The sequence below is a fragment of the Amphiura filiformis genome, chromosome 11 (assembly GCF_039555335.1).
Source record: "Amphiura filiformis chromosome 11, Afil_fr2py, whole genome shotgun sequence".
Classification (NCBI taxonomy): Eukaryota; Metazoa; Echinodermata; class Ophiuroidea; order Amphilepidida; family Amphiuridae; genus Amphiura; species Amphiura filiformis.
In genome coordinates, this window is record NC_092638.1 from 43,224,846 (window position 1) to 43,247,845 (window position 23,000).

Below are 23,000 nucleotides of genomic sequence, written 5' to 3' on the forward strand. Positions count from 1 at the left end.
CTAGCTATTTGTGCGGCGTGGCCTCTCATCCTTTTTATTATCTCTGGTCTTGTCACGCTGGTAGATTCGCCCACCTGTGATTACTGACCTGGATCTGACAGAAGATTGTGGAATTTACGATTTTCAGCAGCAGGATTTTATGAAACTGCCAATATTTGCAAGTATTCTGAAGGATCGGTAATAATTAAAATATTTTTCATGGTGTCGGTACTCGGTAGTGCAAGTTGAAGTTAGTGAATTTGTGGTTTTGTATGTTATGTGCAAGAGTGTTTTCAGGAAGCGTAAATAGGCAGGCCGTTATGCTAAGCTCTCCATCTTATATGTAAGTTCGGCGACGAACTGGACACATCACACGGTAGTGTGATGTGTCCAGCCTGGATATACTGTCTCCCTAACACCAATTTGTTGCAAATTGTTTGAGCATATTTTACACAGTAACATATATAATGCGCCATTTGGACAAACATAAGATCTTAACCAACAAACAACATGGATTTCGATCTAAACACTCGTGTGAATCCCAATTGATTCTCACAATTCATGATTTGGCTAAATCCCTGGACTGTCGAACGCCTTCGGATATGATCATCATGGATTTCTCGAAGGCGTTCGACACGGTCCCACACACAAGACTTCTCCATAAGATTCAGACTTATGGTGTTACAGGCAACACACACAAGTGGATCACAAATTTTCTCACCAAACGTACTCAGAGAGTTGTTGTCAACTGAGATCATTCAAAGTGGGTTCATGTAAAATCTGGTTCTGAATTCTGGTACAATACTCCAACAAAACGGGTTCCCGCATCACGTCAGCAGAGGTGGAATTTGATCGAAAAGTCTAACTTCGAATTTGCTATTATTTGGTGCACCTTAAACATGTAAAAATGAAAGGATGAAATCTCTAGATTGAACACTACAACTATTCTGACATAAGTAGCAAATTTGTTGGTTATATTTACCCGAAAATTGGCTGTAATTTTGGCTATTTCGTTGCTCCGTGTTCAACCGGAAGTGCTGTTTCTCACACGTTCGCGAGGGTCAAAGCTAGACTAAATCCTCCAAGTCCTTCAACATCTACGCACGGTCATCGGGTTGTGCTGATGGTGAGGACTGAATCGTTCAGCAATCCAATATTGGTGCAGTGAAAAATGCTAAAATATGAATATTTAGTAGATTTTGATTACGTCATTGCTTTTAGCTACTATTGTGCCCCATTCTTCGTTCATGATGCTACCATGGGAATATAAAGACAAACGGAGCCCTGATTAAAGCCCGACATTTGGCTGATTTGGGTAGCTTTTGTTCGCTACACATAAAGCGAGCTTGAAAATAAACAGCTGAGTACCGATGCAGGGAATAAACCTCTTTGCCAGCAAATTTGGTAGCTGATGTTTAAAAAAAAATTTCTGTTGCGTCCGCCATTAGTAGTTTTTACAATTTTCCCATTTTTAAACCAAAATAATCAACTTTGCACGATTTTTTAGTCATCATGGTGAAACTTTTGTGGTTTTGTAACATATTGAGTCCATTGCACACCGTCAGATCGCAATATTTAACTTGATTTTGAGAAGGAAAGACGGTCGCCACAGACCCCGCTCAGACCACAGTGACATGGATGCACTGACGTGCCTATGCACAGCCTCGGCGTTCACGGTGCGGTGCAGTGGCACTGGTGGTAAACAATGTAAGTATAAAAGCTGAAGTTATTTCAATTATTTTCACGTGTAGTGTGCATGGTTTTAATATAAGGCCATCTTTTACACCGTAAACAAGAGCAGTGTCGTGACTCATGACTGATTCACTCTTATATTGTAGGCTAGGGGCTAGGCCAGGCCGAGATCAGGCCACGAAAAACATCAACAACCTGTATCAATGACAATTGATTTGATATGGCATGCACGCAGTTGAGCGCCAGGCATTGCTGTCTAGATTTTAAAGCCGAGTGGTTGATGGTACGCGAATGATGGTACCAGGCCTGGAAATAAGTCGGTCTGAACCAGGAGCCAAACATTTGGAAAAGCGGCTCCTGGTCCTGTAATTTTCTAGTGAACCAGGAGCCATTTTCAAAGAGCCAGGAGTCATTTTTCTTAAAGTATCAAAATGCTTATTTTTGTTATTTCTACAGCTTTCGATGCTCACCTGAGACTTTTAGATCCATGTTATTTGTTATTTAACTTATTATATTATTAATTATTGTCACAAGTTAACAAATAACAAGTTATACAATGAATGTTATTATATCTGAACAGACCAGTTGAGTCTTATTTTATTATTTTATTTTATTTTATTTTATTTTATTTTATTTTATTAATTCATTTTATTTTATTTTATTTTATTTTATTTTATTTTATTTTATTTTATTAATTCATTTTATTTTATTTTATTTTATTTTATTTTATTTTATTTTATTTTATTTTATTAATTTATTTCATTTTATTTTATTTTATATTTTATTTTATTCATTTTTTTTTTAATTCATTTTTTTTTTTTTTATTCAATTTGGCCTTTTATTTCGTGATTTTAGGAAAATTTTAAATATCTAGAAACAATGTCGCCAAAATTCAAGATGGCCGCCTTCATGTTTAGCGATCGTGGTGATCACCTAACCTGAAAACAAGGCAAAATACTGCCAAAATTATGAGCCCTGAAGGCAAATATCAAGGAAAATTGGTGAAATATTAGGTAAAAGATAAGTTTTGGCACTGCATTTTGTTGAAAATACATTGAAATGGCTAATATTTTGAGCGGAAATGAACTTGCCTGACGAAGTTTTACTGGGCCATTTCCTGAGCACTGATACCGGGCGCAAAATACAGATTTTCTCTGGCGCCTGGGCATGTAATTTTGGTTGGATCCAGGCGTTAAAACTCAGTAACCGTAGGGTAAAAATCGCTCGGCGCCTGCTTGTTTCCAGGCTTGGATGGTACGCGAATGGTTGAATTTTCACAATACACTTATTGGGGTATATTCAAATAAGAGTTTCGGTTTTAAAATTCACGTTCAAATGCACGCGAAAGGCACTAATATTTGTACCTTTCTAAATCGTTTTAACACTTAATTCGCTGGCTGATTTTGTGAGATTCGCAGCTTAGTACCGTAATATTTAGTGTCCATGGCGCAGTGGAAAATCGCTCACTAGAAATTTTTGGGCGGCGGTGGCAGCGATCGCTCACCAAAAAAAAGTCAAACGGCAAGGCCTGGGGTTCAATAATTATAGGTAATTATGAATGCGTATTACTTACTGCTCGAAAAATAATGCATATGCGCTGATGCTGGTGCGTCTAATGCATGAGCCCCAAAGGGGAAGACAAAATTAGACGAATCGACATCAGCGCAAGTGCATTATTTTGCCTAATTTCTCGAGCAATAGGGCCTAAGTAATATGTGTTTATTAATCTATTTCATACAGTGGCGTAGGGCCTACCGTGGCGCCCCAACCCCGGGGCTGAAGAAAATTAAATTTTGCTGCCCCTTCCTCAACAGCCAGAAAAGGTTGACCCATTTTTTTCCGGTTGTTTGAAAAAGTGAAGAGCAAAAAAAAAAAAAAAGATTTCAGGTGCTAGCACCCTAAAAGCAACACATTTTGATGTATAGCAACATTTTTTCAAAAATTTGTATGCTTTATCAAATTTTTCTGCCTTTTTTATTTATTAATTCTTTTTGCCACCCCCTTTGTTTTTGTTTTTGCCGCCCTTCAATTTCGCTGCCCCCAAAGCCCCCCAAAATAAGCGCATGTCATACACGACAAGAAAAAAAACACATAATTTTAACTTTTTTATGTAACAAATTATCACTCAAAATGTTGGAAATTAGAACCAAATATAAACCCGCCCGAAAAATGAATCAATCCTATGTGACACGAACACGCATGAAACACTGCCGTAGACTACGCAGAATGCACAATATACACAATCAATGCATGTTTTATACTTTTCTGATTGGCTGCTTTGATAGGAGTGTATGAATGCTTTACGCTAGTTGTGCGTTGTGTAATGCAGGACTGGCGCATGATTATGTGCATTTACGCGAGAAGTCTAGAGGCCCCTCTTGTAAAACTTTTCTCCATTTTAAGATATTATTTCTTTAATTTCCCCAACTAGGTGATACTGATGTCAACTTGATGTGAACTGTACAGTTGCAGCAACTGCTTTCAGGAGATGGTGGCTTTTAATGAGAATGTATAGTGATGAACTCAACAGTACTACTGGTGCTGTGGTGCAACAAAAAGCTGGTATGTACAATGAGTAACCAGGGACTGCCTTTTGAGGAGAGTGACATTCATGCATTTAAATTGGGATGCAGACAACCCCGGGCGGACAACATGATCTTTGAGGGCACCTTAAGTTTGTTCGGTTTTTATAAGGTGGAACAAATAAGACTTGTAACAAGAAACAACATGGTATTGATATATGTGTATGTAGAATGGCATGCACGCACTGCCATGCAGGTGGTCGCAAGCAATGCTTAAATCAAATGCTATTTGTGCGAAATTGACAATCTCCAATGTTAAGGCGTAAGGCTTTTTTTGTGAAAATTTTTTATCGCAAAATTAAAAAAAAAAAAAAAAGCGGAATTTGACATTTGTAAAGCGGAAAATTTTGGGCTTTTTTTTATAGTTAGTCCTGACTCCCATCTCACACATGATGATGAGCTGATCATAGTTTAGCCTTTAGGCATGAATGGGCAAAATGCCAAATTGCAATACGTGTGCTACGTGACACTACGGATGCACCACCATTGATCTCCAACACAACTCGCATGCCATACAAGTCACACACAGATGCAATGATCAAATTTTTATCTAAAAGGTGCGCAGTAAATCCGCCGTTTACTTTTGTGTGCAAATAAATGGTAAAACAATTTCCATAAATATATTTTGAATTGGTACCGTGCTTAGGCCTCCCATATATGTAACTCTGGGGCTTGCAGCATGGAGCAGCCCAATTTCAGAAACCTGGAGGCACAGTGAAACATGCTTGTTCTTGTAAAACGTTTCTCCATTTTAATATTTTGTTTCTTGAATTTTCCCAACTAGGTGATACCAGTGATGTCAACTTGATGTGAACTGTACAGTTACGTTGCAGCAACTGTTTTCAGGAGGTGGTGGCTTTTAATCAGAATGTATAGTGATGAACTCAACAGTACTGGTACAACAAAAAGCTGGTATGTACATGTACTATGATTAACCAGGGACTGCCTTTTGAGGAGAGTGAGAGCATTGCTCTCTACTGCTCTCTTAAGAGTACTACACCCCTGCCCAATTCTGTGCATATTTTTTGCATTTTTCTCAAAATTATAGTGCATTTGTGACAAGTAAGATATGTATATTATAGGGGCAAGGACTACAACTACTGCACTGGAAATTTTATTTCAGCACAAACAACAGTTGTGGAGTTACAGTCAAAAATGAGGGAAAACCAGTATTTGATCAATAAATCAATAACTACTTGCCTTGAGTTGCTGAATTTTCAGTGCAGTACCGTAGTTGTACTCCTTGCCCCTATAATATACATATCTTACTTGTATCAAATGTGCTATAATTTTTGAGAAAAATGCAAAATTAGGCACTAAATTGGCCAGGGGTGTAGTACCCCCTTAAATCTGATATAGGAGAGTGATGTTTGACATGTGAAACGGCTCTCCTTGAAGGCCCATGAAGAGCTATTTATTGCTCTCCTTCAAGTTCCAAAAGACAGTCCATGAGTAACTGCTATATTGGTTGATGAAAGGATTAGGCCATAAGGCCTGGCTTAGTAACTCAGGCCCCAAGATAGTAACTTCAAGCCCCAGATAGTATCTGACTTAGTAGCATGGGCCCCTTATTAATAGTCAGGCCCAGGGTTGTCACCACGCTGGACTGGGCTGTCTGGCACTCACTAAATTGGGGTTTTTTTTAAGTTTTTTTTTTATATATATTTTTTTTATATTTCCGGAAGTGGATGATGATATTTCATCATAAAAAGAGGAAGAAATTTTTTTTTATGGGGGTGGTAACCTCAAAGCCTATTCCCCGATCCCTAGCGTTCAACTAAAAAGATAGTGCGAGGCGCGAGAGCTTCGCTCGCTATGCTAACCAGTACTATTTGGGTCCTGGTGACAACCCTGGTCAGGCCCGTGCTACTAATTCAGGCCCAAAGATATTTTTTCTTTCTATGTCACTTTTGGGGATCTGTAGGTTGTTCAATATTAAAATCTAAATATTTTAATTGATATTTTGGTTATTTTTCTTTACAGATGAAATATGAACTTATTGGAAGGAACCACCTGCAGCAACAAGCTTAAGCAAGAGACAGGTAAATGCTCCATAGCTTCAACGGCACTTCAACTAAAAATCAAGCGAATTTAACTTCGAGGGGAAAACTATCGACAGAAAAAGACATTGTCAACATATGGCTGTTACGGCCTACGCCTCCCTATCAATTAGGTTTAGTGGACTAGCTGGCTGGTAGCCACTAGCCATCACTGTTAATTTGGAACATGTTTTACCACACAGTGGAACTCATAATATATAATTATGATAATGTGGACTACAATTAAGTCAACAAATACTGGACACAGTGGTAACTACTAGGCGAGTTAAAAAAAGGCGAAGTTAAAAAAAAGGCGAGTTAAAGAAAAGGCAAGTTACCCCCCCCCCCAGAGATTAGGGTGTGGTTTTTTTCAATTACCCCACAAAGTAAGCTAAAGATGAGTTACGACAAAGCCATCAAAGTCCCACCAGCGAGTTACGGCAAAGCCATCAAGTCCAAATGGCGATTCACGACAACACGATCAAATCGGCGAGCTACAGCAACGCTATCAAGTCCTGTAAGAGAGTTACAGGAATGCCGTAATGATGAATGGAAAATGGCTTTCACTATAGAAAAATTATCAAATTTGTGTACATCGTGGAACATACTCTTTGCGTGGCTGTGCGTAGTAAGCAGTTGTACACAGATAGCCTCGCTAATATGGACGCGTAGAGTAGCATTGTATGCGCGTGTAGTTAGCATGATTAGTTGCGGAGTAACAAGCGTAGTTGAATGTTCCACGATGTACACAAATTTAATATTTTTTCTATATTTGAGGTTCATGATGATGAGAAAAAATCCATTTTACCCTAAATCAAATTGTAATCTTAACTTGCTGATAAGACTTGCCATAACTTGCTGATGGGACTTGCCGTGAATTTTAACTCATCGATGGGACTTGTCGTAACTTCGTCTGCCAAAAATCTTAACTCAATGGCGAGACTTCCCGTATTCTCAGCAGGATCAATCTTTAACCTCTGCAGGGACCAGGGGATATTAAACTTATCTGACTTGCCATTTTCTCTCGCTCTTACTCACCCATTTTTAACTTGCCAATAACTGTCCCCTTACCCTGTTAAGCTACGTATGACTTTTGTACATGTATGTACCCATTTTACAGACTATGAATTATAGTTATAGGATGTGGTGTAGGTTATACATGTACCTGTATGTATTAAACAGTGGACAATAATTAGATAATGTTAATTTTCAATTTTAGTGATCCTAGCATCCTCTTTTTATATCATTTTTAGGTAGATATCCCCCAAAAAAGGTTATTCCCAAAATTGCAGTTGATTCCGATTTTGCATTTGCGAGGTATGCATGATTATTTGTTGTAATTTTGTTCTGGTGTACCAGAACATAATTCAAATTTCATGATATTTCTGCTGAACAAATTAATCTGCAAGAAATTCTTTGTACATAAACATAATGTTGCCAGAGGTTTCCAGTGGTATAAAAATCCTTTTTTGAGAAAAGTGTGGGGGGGGGGGGTATGATGCTGTGGATCACAATCACAAAATGCCTTACTTCCAAAAGCAGCAATTTCAACTGCACTGACTACGGTACTACACCCCTGCCCAATTCCAAAAGCAGCAATTTCAACTGCACTGATTTTGTTCTGGTGTACCAGAACATAATTCAAATTTCATGATATTTCTGCTGAACAAATTAATCTGCAAGAAATTCTTTGTACATAAACATAATGTTGCCAGAGGTTTCCAGTGGTATAAAAATCTTTTTTGAGAAAAGTGTGGGGGGTATGATGCTGTGGATCACAATCACAAAATGCCTTACTTCCAAAAGCAGCAATTTCAACTGCACTGACTACGGTACTACACCCCTGCCCAATTCCAAAAGCAGCAATTTCAACTGCACTGACTACGGTACTACACCCCTGCCCAATTCTGTGCATATTTTTGCATTTTTCTCAAAAATTATAGTGCATTTGTGACAAGTAAGATATGTTTATTATAGGGGCAAGGACTACAACTACTGCACTGGAAATTTTTATTTGGTTTGCAAGAATCAAAATCCATCCTAGTCACTGCACTTACTGTATGATACAAAGAGAGATTTTGATTCTCGCACCCGACTCTTCCAAGAATCATTACGCGAATCGATTCTGTGATGCTCGTTGAAATCTAGGCCCTGACAGTGATGAGTGATGTACAATTTCATGAAAAGGTGTTCAGAATTGGCTAGGCCTCTTTGGTCATAGTTTATTAGGGTTGCAGATTGGACAAAAGTTGGGGACGTGGCAACTTTCAAAAATAAGTAAACTGAGTAATCTGGATATCAGGTACTTCATGTTAAAAGCAGTTTTATTTCCTCCAATTTTTATTGATTTTTATTAATGCAACTTTTCTTAGTGTATTTTTCAATTAAAATAAATTGATGTTTGTTTAAACATTATTGACCATATCAAGTTGTTATCCTTTTTGTATCAGTCATGTGTTAGAAAAATAAAATGAAAAGAAATATAACATGTGCCGGTATCTGTGTGTTTTCAGGACTAATCAATATTTGATGTATTCGGTGATACGTTTTCCAGTAAAAAACACAAACTTGTAAATGTTAGAATTTATAAAATGAAACACAATTTTTCATTAAAAGAATTAAAATGTGCATGCCTTCTGGTACATCTTACCCCGGACTTTTACCCTCAATTTTGTTACCCCGGCCTCCGCTATTAAGGACTGGTTTTATTCCCTTTTAGAACCCAATATTTTTGATCCCCCACATTTTACACCCCACCAAAGAAGTCATGAACACTCCCTAAGAACATAAGGTCATGAAGACGTGTTTACATGAAAAACTCTGCCAAAAAAAAAACATTTTTAAATGTCAAAATATTTGTATTTTTTTTTTTTTAAAGTTCAAAGTTGAATTTATTTATTAAAACGTTGAATGCCCTTTATATAAACCCGATTTTTTTGCGGTTGCTTTTGAGAAATCTTAATGAAGGCATAGGGCAAAATTCTGCAATCAGTTTTGTTGCAATATTTACAGACTGATATGAAACAACATCCCTGGACCCTGGTTGAAAGTAGTAGGACTACAGCGTGATTTTTTTTCTGGGTTTTTGGGGAATCAGTTAAAGTGAAAGTCGAGAGAACGGCATTTTGTGATTGGTTTTCTTTTTAACCAAAAAGTAAAAAATTAATTTTGCAAAAGTATAAAAAGAAAGTCCCCAAATATCACAATTTGTGAGCGTAACAAGCCAAAATTCAAGTTTTTAACTTTTGGTCTAAATAAGAAGGTCCAAATCCGGGGTCCAAATTTTAGGAAGAAAGTCCACTTTTCACAACCCCCCCCCCCCCCTTGGAAAAAGGTCTACTGATAATGGTAATAAGAAGAATATTAAAGAATAAGAATGATAATGATTTGTGGCAATGAAAGTAAATTGAAAACAAAAATATTAAACTTAAAAACTTAAACTGTTGCTTTTCCAAAAATCCCGCAAAAATCAATTAATGCTGTCTATACACCGCTGGCTGCAGTTATGATTGTCCAGATTTCGACAATATGCAAGCTATGACGCAAACTCATTACTTATTCATGACATAGTCTCCTCAACCCGGGCCTCAGCTGCAATGGTTTGAGCGGAACAAAACTGGCGGTGTTGGAGACTATGAGAAAAAGTTTCCTACTGCGCATGCTCGTGGAGCCAGAATTCTGGCTCCAGACGAAAAAAGTGCACCAAAATTTTTCATGTTACGAATTCAGGCCCTGAATAAGGCAACGTGAAGGATTGTGGGTAATATAAAGACGCCGCAATTCTGGGCCTGGAAGGATTCAGGCTAGGTCAAAGCCGTGGTCAAAGTTCATTGTCTTGTACTTGTATTCCAATAGTGACTTGCACTGTTGAATAAATATTTTATGACGTAACAGTGAAGGCCAACAAAAAAGAAAGTTATGTTATCCTCATCGTAGTCGGTAAAGAATTTCGAACCGGGTTTTTTTAATCGCTCCAATATTTTCAGTGTTCCGAAAAAAAATAGCCATGTTTCGGCCTAAGTGGATTGATTTTGACACATTTTGGAAGAAAATTTTTCAAAATAGCTTTGCAAAAATGTTTAAAGAAAACGATAATGAGTGGGGGAGAGTGGGGAGTGTTCGCCCTATTTTTTTTCTGACCAGCCTAGCGATGTCAATTTTAAGGTTAGGGATGACCTGATTAACCCATGTGAAAGCCCTATGTCTTAGCTATATACGGCCACAATCCCAGAACTATAGGGCTTACAATAGCAACAGGATAGAGCAAACAAAAAAGTTTTGCAAAGTGGCGAACTTGCCCCATATTGGGGCAGGTTCGCCCATATGGTGGGGTACGGTAAGTTCACCCTAATCCCCAAAAAAGGTTTAAACATTGCATAACAATAACATATTCAATGCAAACATTTAGCAAGGGTATACAGGGCATTCGTTCTCTTCTGGGGAGTCACTAAATTTGTTGCAGGGATCGGGTCAGGGTAAAATAGGGGTCCAAAGTGAGTTTAAACGTATCATGTTTACAACTTCGGGGAGATTATGGATTAGGAAATACTCCGGTGGTATGAGCAATACTGATACCACATAACTTTAAAAAACATGCTTTTCAGTTGTTTTACCTTGTTTAATGGTATAATTATCAATATTTTGCATAATACGCGGATGGGGCAGGTCCGCCCTCCAGTTTGGGGTAAGTCCGCCGGGGAAGATATAGGGCGAACATGCCCCATCCTCAAAAGGGCGAACGTGCCCCTTGTGCACATTTTTGTATTTTCTTAAGGGTATGCAAAATACAAATCGAATAAGGAGTTTATAACTGCATTTAATCTTTGACAAATCCCATATGTTCCCAATACAGATTTCCATTAAAACCATCTGTATTTATGTATCAATGATAATACAACATTATTAATGCAAGAAAAAGTTACGTTTTGGTGTAAATTTTTTGTTTTGGCTGCAGTTCGATGAACACGTCCCTATATATCACGTAGCTAATATGAGAAGTTTGTATGACCTTTGTCACCTAATTTTGCCATCACCAAATTCCCCGATAGCCGTAGTGCTGAGAAACAAGGGTGGGCGAACCTACCCCTAGGGCGAACACTCCCCGCTCTCCCCTGCTCATACAATATTGTTGAAGGTTGTGATTTTGAATAGCTTTGAATATTCACCAATCTTAAACTATAAAGTAGCCCCCGATAGAGTGCGGGCCTGGAGAATGAGGGAAACTCTATTGCACTCGGGAACTCGGCCCAAACTCCGAGGGGGGATTTACGCCAGATGGAATGGAGGAGGTGAGGCACATGTGAGGGAGAACACGAACAAAAATCTGTAAAGACAGGGGGAACATGAATTTTATTATTAACAGAAGGGTGGAACATGAATCTTCTTTTTCACCAAAAAAACCCTTTTTCATGATTTTTAACATAAAATATGCAAACTTCGGCCAAAATTTGAAGACATTTTCAGTGAATGCCCTTAGTTATGGAAGCCCGTCCAAAAAAAGTTTATGGAACTACCCCGAATGACCCCTTATCTATATTCCAGAAGGCACAAGTAGGCCCCATATGCCAAGGCCTCCATTGTCATATTTTAGTGCCACTTCCTGAGGTTTTTTCACTTCTAACTTTTCAATTTTCTCCTCACGCGGAAAACACATGTATTTTTCTTTGCCTAAATAGAAATAACGAATTAATGATCTATGTTAAGGATATCCATCCATGTGTCTAAGCTCCATAGCCAGGGGGAGGGGCATCCCGCGATCCCGGCCCTTTGGGCAACCCCCTATCCATATAAAATTCCAAATATTTTTCGGGGCGCATTTTGCAAATTAATAGTAGATTTATGAGTTTAAAAGTTGCCAATATCGCCAAAATTGCTCTATATTTTGTGAGCTCATTCCAAAAAGACATTTACTTAAATTGGTGAAACCGATACCAAATGATAAACATTTTCACTCCCCACACTCAAAACAAAACAAAACTTTTGAGGGCCAACCAGGAATCAAATTTATAGAAGAGAGTCCTTGATTTCCTGAAATCCACCCTCCCCCCTACCCAAGTATGGGCCAAATGCACCTATTTCTGCCATGAAGATATCGGGGCGATGACACTGTGCATCCCCGGTGTGCATCGCGGCATCGCATGATCAGTTAAAAGGGCATTTCGTGATCCACAGCCTCATCCTCCCACTTTTTTTTTTTTTAAGTTGAGATTTTTATACCACTGGAAACTTCTGACTACATGAATTATGTCAACAGACACACAAATGTTAGTGAAATGTGCCAGATTTCGACTAGACCATGTTTACGGGTAATTTTGTAATTACATCCTTATTTTAAGCAAAGGCTCTCTTGCCAGAAATGCCAGAACAGTGGTCTATCCTGAACATATAGTACCTATACCCAAGTCTGGAGTCTACAGGGGAATCAGCTTAAGTTCGATAGTGGCAAAGACCTTCAATAGGATGATCCTCAATAGGATCAGACCAGAACTCGATGAACACCTAAGAAACAATCAAAATGGATTCCGAGTTGGAAGGACCACAGTCGGCCATATTCTTGCCCTACGGAGGCTCATCGAAGGGATCAAAGCTAACAACCTTCCAGCAATAATTACCTTTATTGACTTTCGAAAGGCTTTTGATACCATCCACAGGGGCAAAATGCTGAAAATCCTGAAAGCCTATGGGGTTCCTGAGCAGCTTGTTAAAGCCATTGGCAATATGTATGCAAAGACAAAAGCAAAAGTGATTTCACCTGACGGAGAAACAGACCTCTTCGAAATACTAGCCGGTGTACTGCAGGGCGACACTCTTGCTCCATATTTATTTGTAGTGGTACTGGATTATGCCCTGAGAACAGCAATAGAGGGTAAGGAAGAGGAACTTGGATTCCAACTGGAAAGAAGTAAAAGTAGGCGTATTGGTCCAGAGGTTGTCACTGACTTTGATTTTGCCGATGATATAGCATTACTGTCAGAGGAAATAGATCAGGCAAACGAGCTACTCAGCCAGGTGGAAACATCAGTTGGAAAAGTCGGACTGAGAATGAATGCTGGCAAAACCAAGTTCATGGCATTTAACTATAACAAAGGTATCACAATTAAGACAAACAGTGGAACACAGATTGAGGAGGTCCCAGATTTCAAGTACCTAGGAGCGTGGATGGAGAGCTCAGAAAAGGATGTTAAAATATGAAAAGCAGCAGCCTGGAGAGCTTGTAATGGGATGACCAAAATCTGGAAGTCGTCGCTTTCAGCAAGATTCAAACAGCGACTATTTACAGCAACAGTTGAATCGGTACTGCAATATGGGTGTGAGGCATGGACAGTCACTTCCAAACTGGCAAAGGAGCTGGATGGCTGCTATACCAGACTGTTGAGGTCAATGCGTAATGTCCACTGGAAACAGCATATGACAAACAAAGAGCTGTATGGCGACCTTCCAAAGTTATCGGACAAGATCAGAGAGAGAAGGACTCGGTTTGCTGGTCACTGCTATAGAAGCAAGACAGAACCTGTATCTCAACTGGTGCACTGGATTCCGAAGCATGGAAAAAGGAAACAAGGAAGGCCTGCCCTAACATATGTCGACATTTTGAAACAAGACACCGGACTTGAAACAACTGACATGACAACAGCAATGCAAGACAGGACGATATGGAGGGCCATCACAGTTCGAGGACACCACTCGACATAGGCAGGTAGGCAGGCATCTTGACGTGGAAATAAGATAAACAAATTATTGAACCACTCGATGATTTCTTCTCATATAAAACGTGTTTTAAATTCTACGAATGCTGCGTCATTTATATTTTAAGACAGCGATTATAGGGTTAGGGGCAGTGGCGGTGTCCCCCCAGTTTGCCCCCCCGGTTTTGAGGCAAACCCCAAATTACGTAAATTACCGCTTTTTGCGGCAATTTTGCGCAAAATTTGTCGATTTGCCCCCCCCAAGAAATTCACTCTGCCACCCCCGAAAGCATAAATTGCTGGCTATGTCCAAAAGAGGCTGATTTTTCATGTTTTTGGTACAATTGTGAATAATTATAATCAGGCGGCGGATGACATGATCGAGCCGGCAACTTGTGAAACCGCTTGGCCGTATGGCATTTTCCATATACTCGGTTAGTTTTGTGGGGTTCATTATCGAACCCCAACGGTTTTAGCTTGTATTTATATTATTTATCAACATAGGCCTATTTGTTTGTGATATTTCAAGCGTTTTAAAATTTCAAAATAATCCCATTCAATTACACGGTTGACGATGAAAATTTACTGAATTTAGGGAATGCATGTCATACACCACCTGATTATAATCACAATATAGTATAGTGCCCTCTGTTGACTGCAATTAAATGCTGTTATATGAAGGTTACATCCTGTTACATGAATGTAGTTGCAAGTCTTTTCAGTCAGCGATTAGGATTAGGGTTAAGGCTATATGTGTGTATTAATTAAGGTTATGGATTAGGGTTAGGGATAAGGGGTATGATTAGGGTTAGGGTTTAGGGTTAGGGATTAGAGATTCGGCCTAGGGTTAATGGTTAGAGTTAGGGATTAGGGTTAGGGATCATGAGGGTTAGGGTTGGGGATAGGGTTAAGGATTAGGGTTAGGGTTGGTGATTAGGGTTCAGGATTAGGGTTGGGGGTTAGGGTTAGATTTCAACAGCATGAAATCAAGGTAAATGGACTATTTTCCCATAAATTTCCGTCAATAACCTTAATATTTACCCCGTAATTTCCCTCATTCTTCACCTCTATCGGGGCTAATTTATAGTTTAAGCTTGTTGGATATCCATATTTCGCGGTTAGTGGTTCTTGTTTTAACAGTCTTTTAACACAGGTATGGGGGAGCCCTCAAATGATAATTGATTGATTGAAGTTGTGAGGTACGGTACAAAGTTACTCAGATTTCCCTAGCCCTCCGCATGCCAAAAATCGCGGAGTTATGTATAAATGGAAGTGGGAGGGAAATAACATGTTAACTGGGTGGTATTTGCCCACCCAGTAAATTAGTTTGCCCACCCAGTAAATTCAACTTGTCCGTTGCCCAAAAGTGCCCATGCACCCAGCAAATTATTTTGCCACAAAAAAACCATGGTAGGCTACATCTTTTGAAATCAACTTGCATTTTCAAAGTGATGTTGACTAATGAAAGTGATGTCTTTTCTTCACTTACGCTTTGCAGATGACATTGTCATAATATCAAGCAACCTAAATGAACTTGAGACAATGCTGCGGAGTTGGACGAGACAAGCAGGGTATTAAACCGGACTAAAAATGAATTTGAAGAAAACAAAGGTCATGACAGGAGAAACAGTCCCAAAGATAGTGAAAGTAAAAGGGTTGAAATCGAGCAGGTCGAGGAATATGTATATCTTGGACAACGCTTCTCTCTTCGACACAAAAACCAAGACTCTGAAATTCGAAGGAGAATTAAAGCCGGGCACAGTGTTAATACCCTGTATTATAAATGTTTTTTCCATACAGGTCCATACTCCGTTGAAATCAATATTCTATTATTGACACAGATAAAGAAAGTTTACATATGCATTGTGTTATAGGACTTGCACCTGGAACTTAACTGAATGGGCTAAACGTGTTCCTTTATACCTATAAAGTATAATTGTAATTCTCAAATTTAATATATCACAATTTTACTTTGGATTTCAAAATCTTTACTTATAAAATGCAGTAAAAGATATCCACAGCAAGCTGCAAGGCCCCGCTAATTATAGTGTATTGCTTTTCGAGTTAGTGTACTGGAAACAAAACCCCGGTTTTACCTGAAAACAAATCGATTTTTCTTGTAATAGAAACATCACATGGGGCAGTAGAGCATGCACAAATCGTAATAATGTGTAGAATATAGAAACTCTGTGGTATCTCATATGATAGTCATGGTATGCTTAGCCTGAGTCGCGCCTATCTCGAACAAAATCGCCATGCGTAGCTGTTGAAAAACGAGAGGATTCGCTGTACTATCACGGCAATTTTGACACTAAGATATAGGGATGATGACGATGTGCCGGGTGGCAAGCCTTTGGAAGATACAGCACCATCATGAAAGGCAATCTTGCCTTAAAAGATACAACCAATGCATTTGACCTAAATTTAATTTTGATGCGGAACGGCGAAGGTTACAAAACCTCCCATGATGCAGTCATGTCTATACAGTAGAATTCACCACGACCTTTGCAGGACTTAAACCCCATTAAAAGCTATTAAACCAAGATAACACTCATTGAAAACAGCTCAACTGATCAAATCAGATCTTCTCTGGTTAAATCTACACTACACATGTTTCTGTTTTACCTGTGCAATGAGCAATGAGCTGGTATTATAGTTTCAGTTGGGTGAACGATTATAAAGCGAGCGCAAGCTAATAATACTGTGTGGGCTTTTGTTTACGAAACGAGACAATAGTGTGCTTATTGTTAACCAGCGTTCTTGAAAATGAGAAGCATAATGGTTTGCAGACTTAACACGGTTTGGAAATAATTTCTTCATATTTTTTGGTGTTATCTGTCGTTTACATATCCTTCCTAAAAGACAAAAGTGTGAATATTTCAAAACACCTAACTTAGCTAAAAATTTAGAACATGTTACAAAACTATATTTTCTAGAATTTCAGAGAATACTTTAAATATTGGCCGGTTATTTTTCACACAGTGACGTTAACTAGGCAATGTCCTATTAGGCCTACCTATAACATACACTAAAACACCAAAGTGCGAATATTTCCAAACACCTAAATTAGCTTAAAATTTAGGACATGTTACAAACTATATTTTCTAGAATTTCAGAGAATACTTTAAATATTGGCCGGTTATTTTTCACACAGTGACGTTAACTAGGCATTTGCCTATACTTCTAACATACACTGTACGTGTCAATTGTGAGAGCTCTGTGTATTGTGTATAGGTAAACGGACAGTAACTGCAGTATGCTGGATTTTTAAACAAGACAAAACCATATTTAGGCCTATTGATGGAGACCCTGCTTCCTTGATCGACAAAGCAATTTTTTGGATCAAGAAATCAAGTTCTTTTAGATCAATACTCAAGGTTCTTCACCGAACCCAGTCTTCTCTGACAAAATACGTGCCCGATACGATGATACAAGTGAGCGGTTTTCCGGGCGGTTTTCCCGGGCGGTTTTGCCGTGTTATCCAGTAAATGCTGCCGCACACTACCTGGCTGGATCAAGACAGGCGGCATAGGACACGCAACACGGACGTACGAGGCTGGCGAAGATACAGGGCTGACAGCCCCATTCACAGTACACGGTTAGCGATTATAAATGGACAATTAACATACTTGCAGTGGGGTACTTTGCAGAACCCCAACGGTTTTAGAGTAAGATAATTTTGCTTTGACACCACATAACAAATTTAGAATTGTTTGTGAACATTTCATGATTATGTGTTAATCCAATGGCGACGTCAAAAATAGCGATATCGCATCCACCATCATCTGGATCAAGATAAAATCTTAACTTGCGCCATCTTTTGTTGACTCAACATACTAGTAGTTGAGAGTTGAGCAAATGTCTAAAAGCACGAAATGTGTACAGATGTCAGGAGCACGCCGTGTCAATTCAGTAAACACAACCGCTCATCACACAGGAGATGTGACTGAGGTATTTGTGTGTATGCCATCTGTCGTCTGCTACAATCGCAAACAACTTCACTGACATTACTTCGTTTGCCTGAGGAGCAGTCTTTACTACACGTGAATACTCATCATCATCATCATCAGTCAGCAGTTATCAGTAAGGATATTTTATACTTCGTGCACTTTGGACTTTGTGTTCATTATTTGGTAACATCTTTATCAGCGTTTGGTGGGTGAAAGTGTGTGGTTCAATCAGCTCATCGAAACAGGTGCATCATCAGTGTTATCAGTGTGTCTATGTTTACATCGACGTGACTGGTGTGTCGTGTGAATATAAATATTCTTGCCAGTTTTCTCCTATTTGGAAACTATACCTACCATATAAGCTCAATGAAGATGGCTCATGGACCTCCACGGGCTGATGGGGAATTATCCATGAAATTGGACGTAAAATTGCAACCTGCCCCACCGGGGGTTCCACGCGGTTTGCCACCAATGGGTATGAATATGAAAGTCCCAACTGGAATGGTAAATAATAATATTCGTGCAGGTAATCTTATGGTAACGATGGATCCACCAGGTTCCAGAATTACCCCAGTGGGTGTTCCGCCGGGTGCAAGTTGTGGCCCTAGACAGATGATGCAAGCGGTTAATGTTGCAAGAGGAGGAGCTGCGGATTTTAAATCAAACCCACCGTTCAAAGTTGTGTCCACAGGGTGTGAAACTAATAATAATAACAGCTTCAATGCTGTTTCGAGCTCTGCAAGTATGGGGAGCCTCGTCAAAGGAGTCCAGTCAGGAGTGCCCCCTACATCAACAAATGATAAGGTAAGCCTAACGGTGTAAAATGTTTCAGTAGGTTCATTTAGCCCAAGAACTTTAAATTTAAAAGAGTTGTAGACTCCATGCCTACATAAAACATAGATTTTTTGTGGAAGATGCTTCAGAGTCCTTGGGTTCATAAAAAAACATGTTAGGCCACACAAAAATAATGAAATACACAGTGAATATAAAACATAGGGCACATGTTGTCAACATGTAACCTGCAGGCCAGATTCAGCCTGTCGACCTATTGTGGTTGGCCCTGGAACAGGCCTGAAATGTACAGTAGGCCTAACCATAGTAAAACAAGGTGAATTTGACCCTCATCATGCTCATATGGCAGCAAGCAAACATAGAGATCCTGCAACAATAATTCAATCCATCCCGATACACCAGACCCAAACATGGTCCACTTTTCAGGGGGAAATGTAAAAATATACTCAAAAGGCAAAATTGTAATGAAAAATTAACAAAGGGACCCTTTTTCATGTTTTCAGTTCAAATTGGCCTGATGTTTCATCTAGAGAAAATCCACCTGTTGAATGTAATTTAGGATACATGTCCACTTTTGGAAAGACAGCACCCCTCAAAATAACCTGGCTGTGAGCCTATGTGATGTGAACTGTGAAAACCCTTCACTGCACATTGTGATGTTTTTAATTTTTGAGTTTTTTTAGAAAAAAAAAATGGAAATTTAGAAAGTCTCTTTTCATTTTGTATGAGAAGGAGTAAACAAAATAAAGAAATAGGTACGAGGGTTAGCCTTAATTTATTATCTTTATAAAACAAGCCCTGGATGACCCTTCCAAATATAGCATTTTTGTAGCACAAAATATGTGCAGTTTTGAAAGAACCCTCATTTGGGCAACAAAATTTGCAAAATCCATGCTTTTTACGGTATGCCTCATTCCTGCACGAATCAGCACTAATCGTATCACCTCAAGCACCTCATTGTTTCCAAATGCCACATGTCTGTGTACATATACCCGGTAAAATGGATATCCAATGCCTTGTGAGGAAGAAAAGAGTTACTGTTTATAATTTGCCCAAATATATTATTTTACGATAGGTTCAGATTTGAAAAATAAGACAAAAAAAAGAAATCAACAGTAATATTCAATAAAAAGGTATAAAAGTCAACTATATTTTGACATTGACTATTTGAGTGTAAATTATCAAATCAATTGTCCATGCCTTTTCAAGGGTTTCATGTCCACAACAGCTGTAGCGTGAGAAATAAAATGGATTGGAACAATAAGAGCCGCTAGCTATATCGATAAATTGATGTCACCATAGTACAACAACAGAACATCATGACTATGGTATTAGATGAGCTTATGTTAAAATTAAATAGGTAATATTTTGATAATTTAATTTTCACAGTTCAATATTCTTTTTAAAAAGAATTTTTTGTGTGAATGTTTAATTGCTCATATTTAAGCTCCTTAGCTGCATCAAAATCTACACACTGAAGTATGTTTATTTGCTTCCTCAATGTGTTTGAAAAGTGTGAAAATTACATATGAATATTCATTTTTTTACAAGATCTCATCAGTCAAATGTCAGATGTTAATTGGAACCTAATTTTTAGGAAAAGGAATAGCAGTAATGTAAGAAATATGTCTGTATGAGAGTCACAGCTGCCCTAAGTAAAAAATGGAGGCCAAAACCAGGTGCATATGGGGTAAACAGACAATTTTGGCAGACGTTAGAGGATTTAGAAGGAGGAGGTTTATGGAGGAGGGGTTGATGAGTAGTGGATCCATGGTTTTTTGTGACTATTTTCAAATCGTGGACCCACCATTGATGATTGTCCCTACCTGATAATGTTGAATTTAATCTACATGACATTTGAGAGGGTAGAAAAAAAAAACCAATCAAATTTTAACGACTCCGCACACTTTCTTTGCTCTAAAGTTTTGGTGCGCTTCTCGCCTTTCTTCCGCTATGAATAATTTGTCTTGAGTCTGTGTAGGCGGAAGGGGTGGTCATAAAAATTTTGAGGTCGTATTTTTGCCCTTGATGGGGGGGTCATAAATTTTTTAACTGTACAACACAAAACCACAGTTCAAAAAGCATAGACACAGGCAGGTATCCCACATGATATGATTGCGTCATCATGCGAACAGTCATATGGTCGCTGAAAGCTTGGCCAGGCAAAGTACACCCCGTGGCAAGGTAGGTCCGTGCATGTGTCTGGCACTCGCTGGCACCAGAGTGGTCTGTGGTTCAAAACCGCACCCGAGAAAAAAAGTTTTCTCTTCTTCTTTTCTTCCTTCCTCCTTTCCTTCCCCCTCACCAAAAAGCAGATATGGCGTTAGGGTTAAGAACACCTTAATTTTCCTCCTATGTGTATCTTAATTGCCTGTTCTGATGGCAGCTATTGTATGGCATGGTGGTTATGTATGCATAGAAGACAAATCAATAGCAAACATGTGCTTTGTTCTTCCAAGTATTAAACTGGATAACTGATAAATTATTTAATAACCAGGTCATTAGTCAGGCACAATGTCATTCATTTCATGTGCACCATTTTATGGAACATTGTCATTACGGTATATAAAGTGTGCAATATCACTATAAATTAATGCAGGGCAGTTCATATCAATTCATGCAATATTTTGCAGGACGGAGGTTAAAAATGTATGTAAACAATGTCATTTCTTGCAATTACCCCAGGAATTACATTATATCATGCAATATAATTTCACCTGTCTGCAAAGAATCCAGGGTAGCTTACATTAGGTATAGCCCCACAGCACACTATACTCTGAGAACTGCTAGCGCCCAATAACCGCTCCACCCAAGAAAAAAGGTAGCGGAAGCCGCAGTCACTGGGTTTAGCAGTTATTGGATTTTGCAGTTCTTTGGGATTGCCACGGTCAAAAGGCCCTTTATTTGGGCTATGTGATACTCAAGAAAAATGTACAGGTGACTGAGGTGAGAAAAAAATGATGTGTTGAAATAATCATAAATAATACTGTAGGAAAAGAAGACATGGATATGGGTAAAATAATAGGTATGAGATCTTTCATTGCTAATTTTGTATTTTCATTTTAATTGCCATATATATTTGCATAACTATTTGAAAAATATGTACCACAATATTTCAAAGTTTTGAAGCCAACACACAATTAAAACACAAAAAGTTTGTTTTTGATGTTTAATGCTACCCGATGTACTGATTATATTATGCAAATCAGTGTTGATTCACATAAATAGATGTCATTTCTTTTCAGAAAGTCTCTCAACCAGAACTATTGCTTTTACCAGTCCATGCAACATAAGTATGTGAGCTAAGTGCTCCATGAGAAAATCATCTTTTTCAGAGGAATATTATGATAATTCTTCTCAGAAAGTATTTTAAACAAAAGATCTTCAAAGTATAAGTATAGTCTCATATTTTTTGAGTGAAGTGTTCCCAGCGGACAATGATAATCAAAATACAGAAATGAATCTGAAGTGCATCTGATTACAGCTGCCATCATAATCACTCCATGCTATAGAGTTTTTCAATACCGGTATGTCCATTGGAAAAAATCTGAAGTAGCAGTTCTGTGTAGTATTTAGTGTTAGACACCTTGAATTAGTTCTCTATCACTCCATATTATAATGCATTTTGTTGTATTCTAATCCTATTTATAAATGCAATATAGAATCTGGTAGTAGTACAATGGGTGTTACCTCATCTATTGTATAAAGTGTGTACTTTATTTCTTTGAGCTTGTATGCAGTACAAATCACTGGTTTCTCAAGTGTGTTTAATCAGAAATGGGACATTATGTTTGTCACTTCCTAAGTTGATCAAGCAAAATGAGATGCTAAGGCTGCGTTCACATAGAAGTATACTATTCGGGTATACGGTGCACGTTTTGCAGGTTCACGCGTATAGCTTAAATCGAGCAAGGCAATTTCATAGTACCGGGTCGCATAAGGCTACGATCGCATAGAAGTATACTATTCGAATTATCGATGCACGTTTTGCAGGTGCACGCGTATAGCCTAAATCGAGCAAGGTAATTTCATAGTACCGGGTCACATAAGAGCTATTCGAAAAGACCGTATACCTGCGTTTAGTATAGTATAGTGGGAAACGAGAGTGTTAGATTTTAGTGCAGCGTATACAGAAAAAAAAAAAAAAACCTAAACCATATGTGGGTAAATTCATTTTTTTTAATAGATGCACTATCTAATTCTGCACATTATGACACCTCATTGAATGCAATGTGACCTCAAGAAGTAAAGTTACAAGCATTTGATAAGACGAAGAAAATG

At 38.5% G+C, this 23,000-nt stretch overlaps 1 protein-coding gene and 1 long non-coding RNA gene across 3 annotated transcripts; both read left to right on the forward strand.

The window, feature by feature from the left end:
- The first annotated feature begins 1,578 nt into the window (after positions 1–1,578).
- On the forward strand, positions 1,579–6,583 carry LOC140164875 (uncharacterized). Of its 2 annotated transcripts, XR_011860597.1 has the most exons (4): positions 1,579–1,686; positions 4,103–4,233; positions 5,038–5,165; positions 6,237–6,583. It is a non-coding gene; the product is annotated as an uncharacterized lncRNA (long non-coding RNA). The 2 variants fall into 2 exon arrangements; XR_011860598.1 differs by lacking the exons at positions 1,579–1,686; positions 4,103–4,233 and adding an exon at positions 4,734–4,810 and having other exon boundaries at positions 6,237–6,582.
- A 6,930-nt stretch (positions 6,584–13,513) lies between these two features.
- Positions 13,514–13,984, forward strand: LOC140163701 (uncharacterized). Its single transcript, XM_072187017.1, has one exon. It carries the CDS (start codon positions 13,514–13,516, stop codon positions 13,982–13,984), a length of 471 nt encoding a protein of 156 aa, XP_072043118.1.
- Positions 13,985–23,000: the final 9,016 nt, after the last annotated feature.

Bases quoted from the DNA above. Each gene is read 5' to 3' on its own strand.
- LOC140163701 (XM_072187017.1), top strand. From the start codon at position 13,514: ATGACCAAAATCTGGAAGTCGTCGCTTTCAGCAAGATTCAAACAGCGA.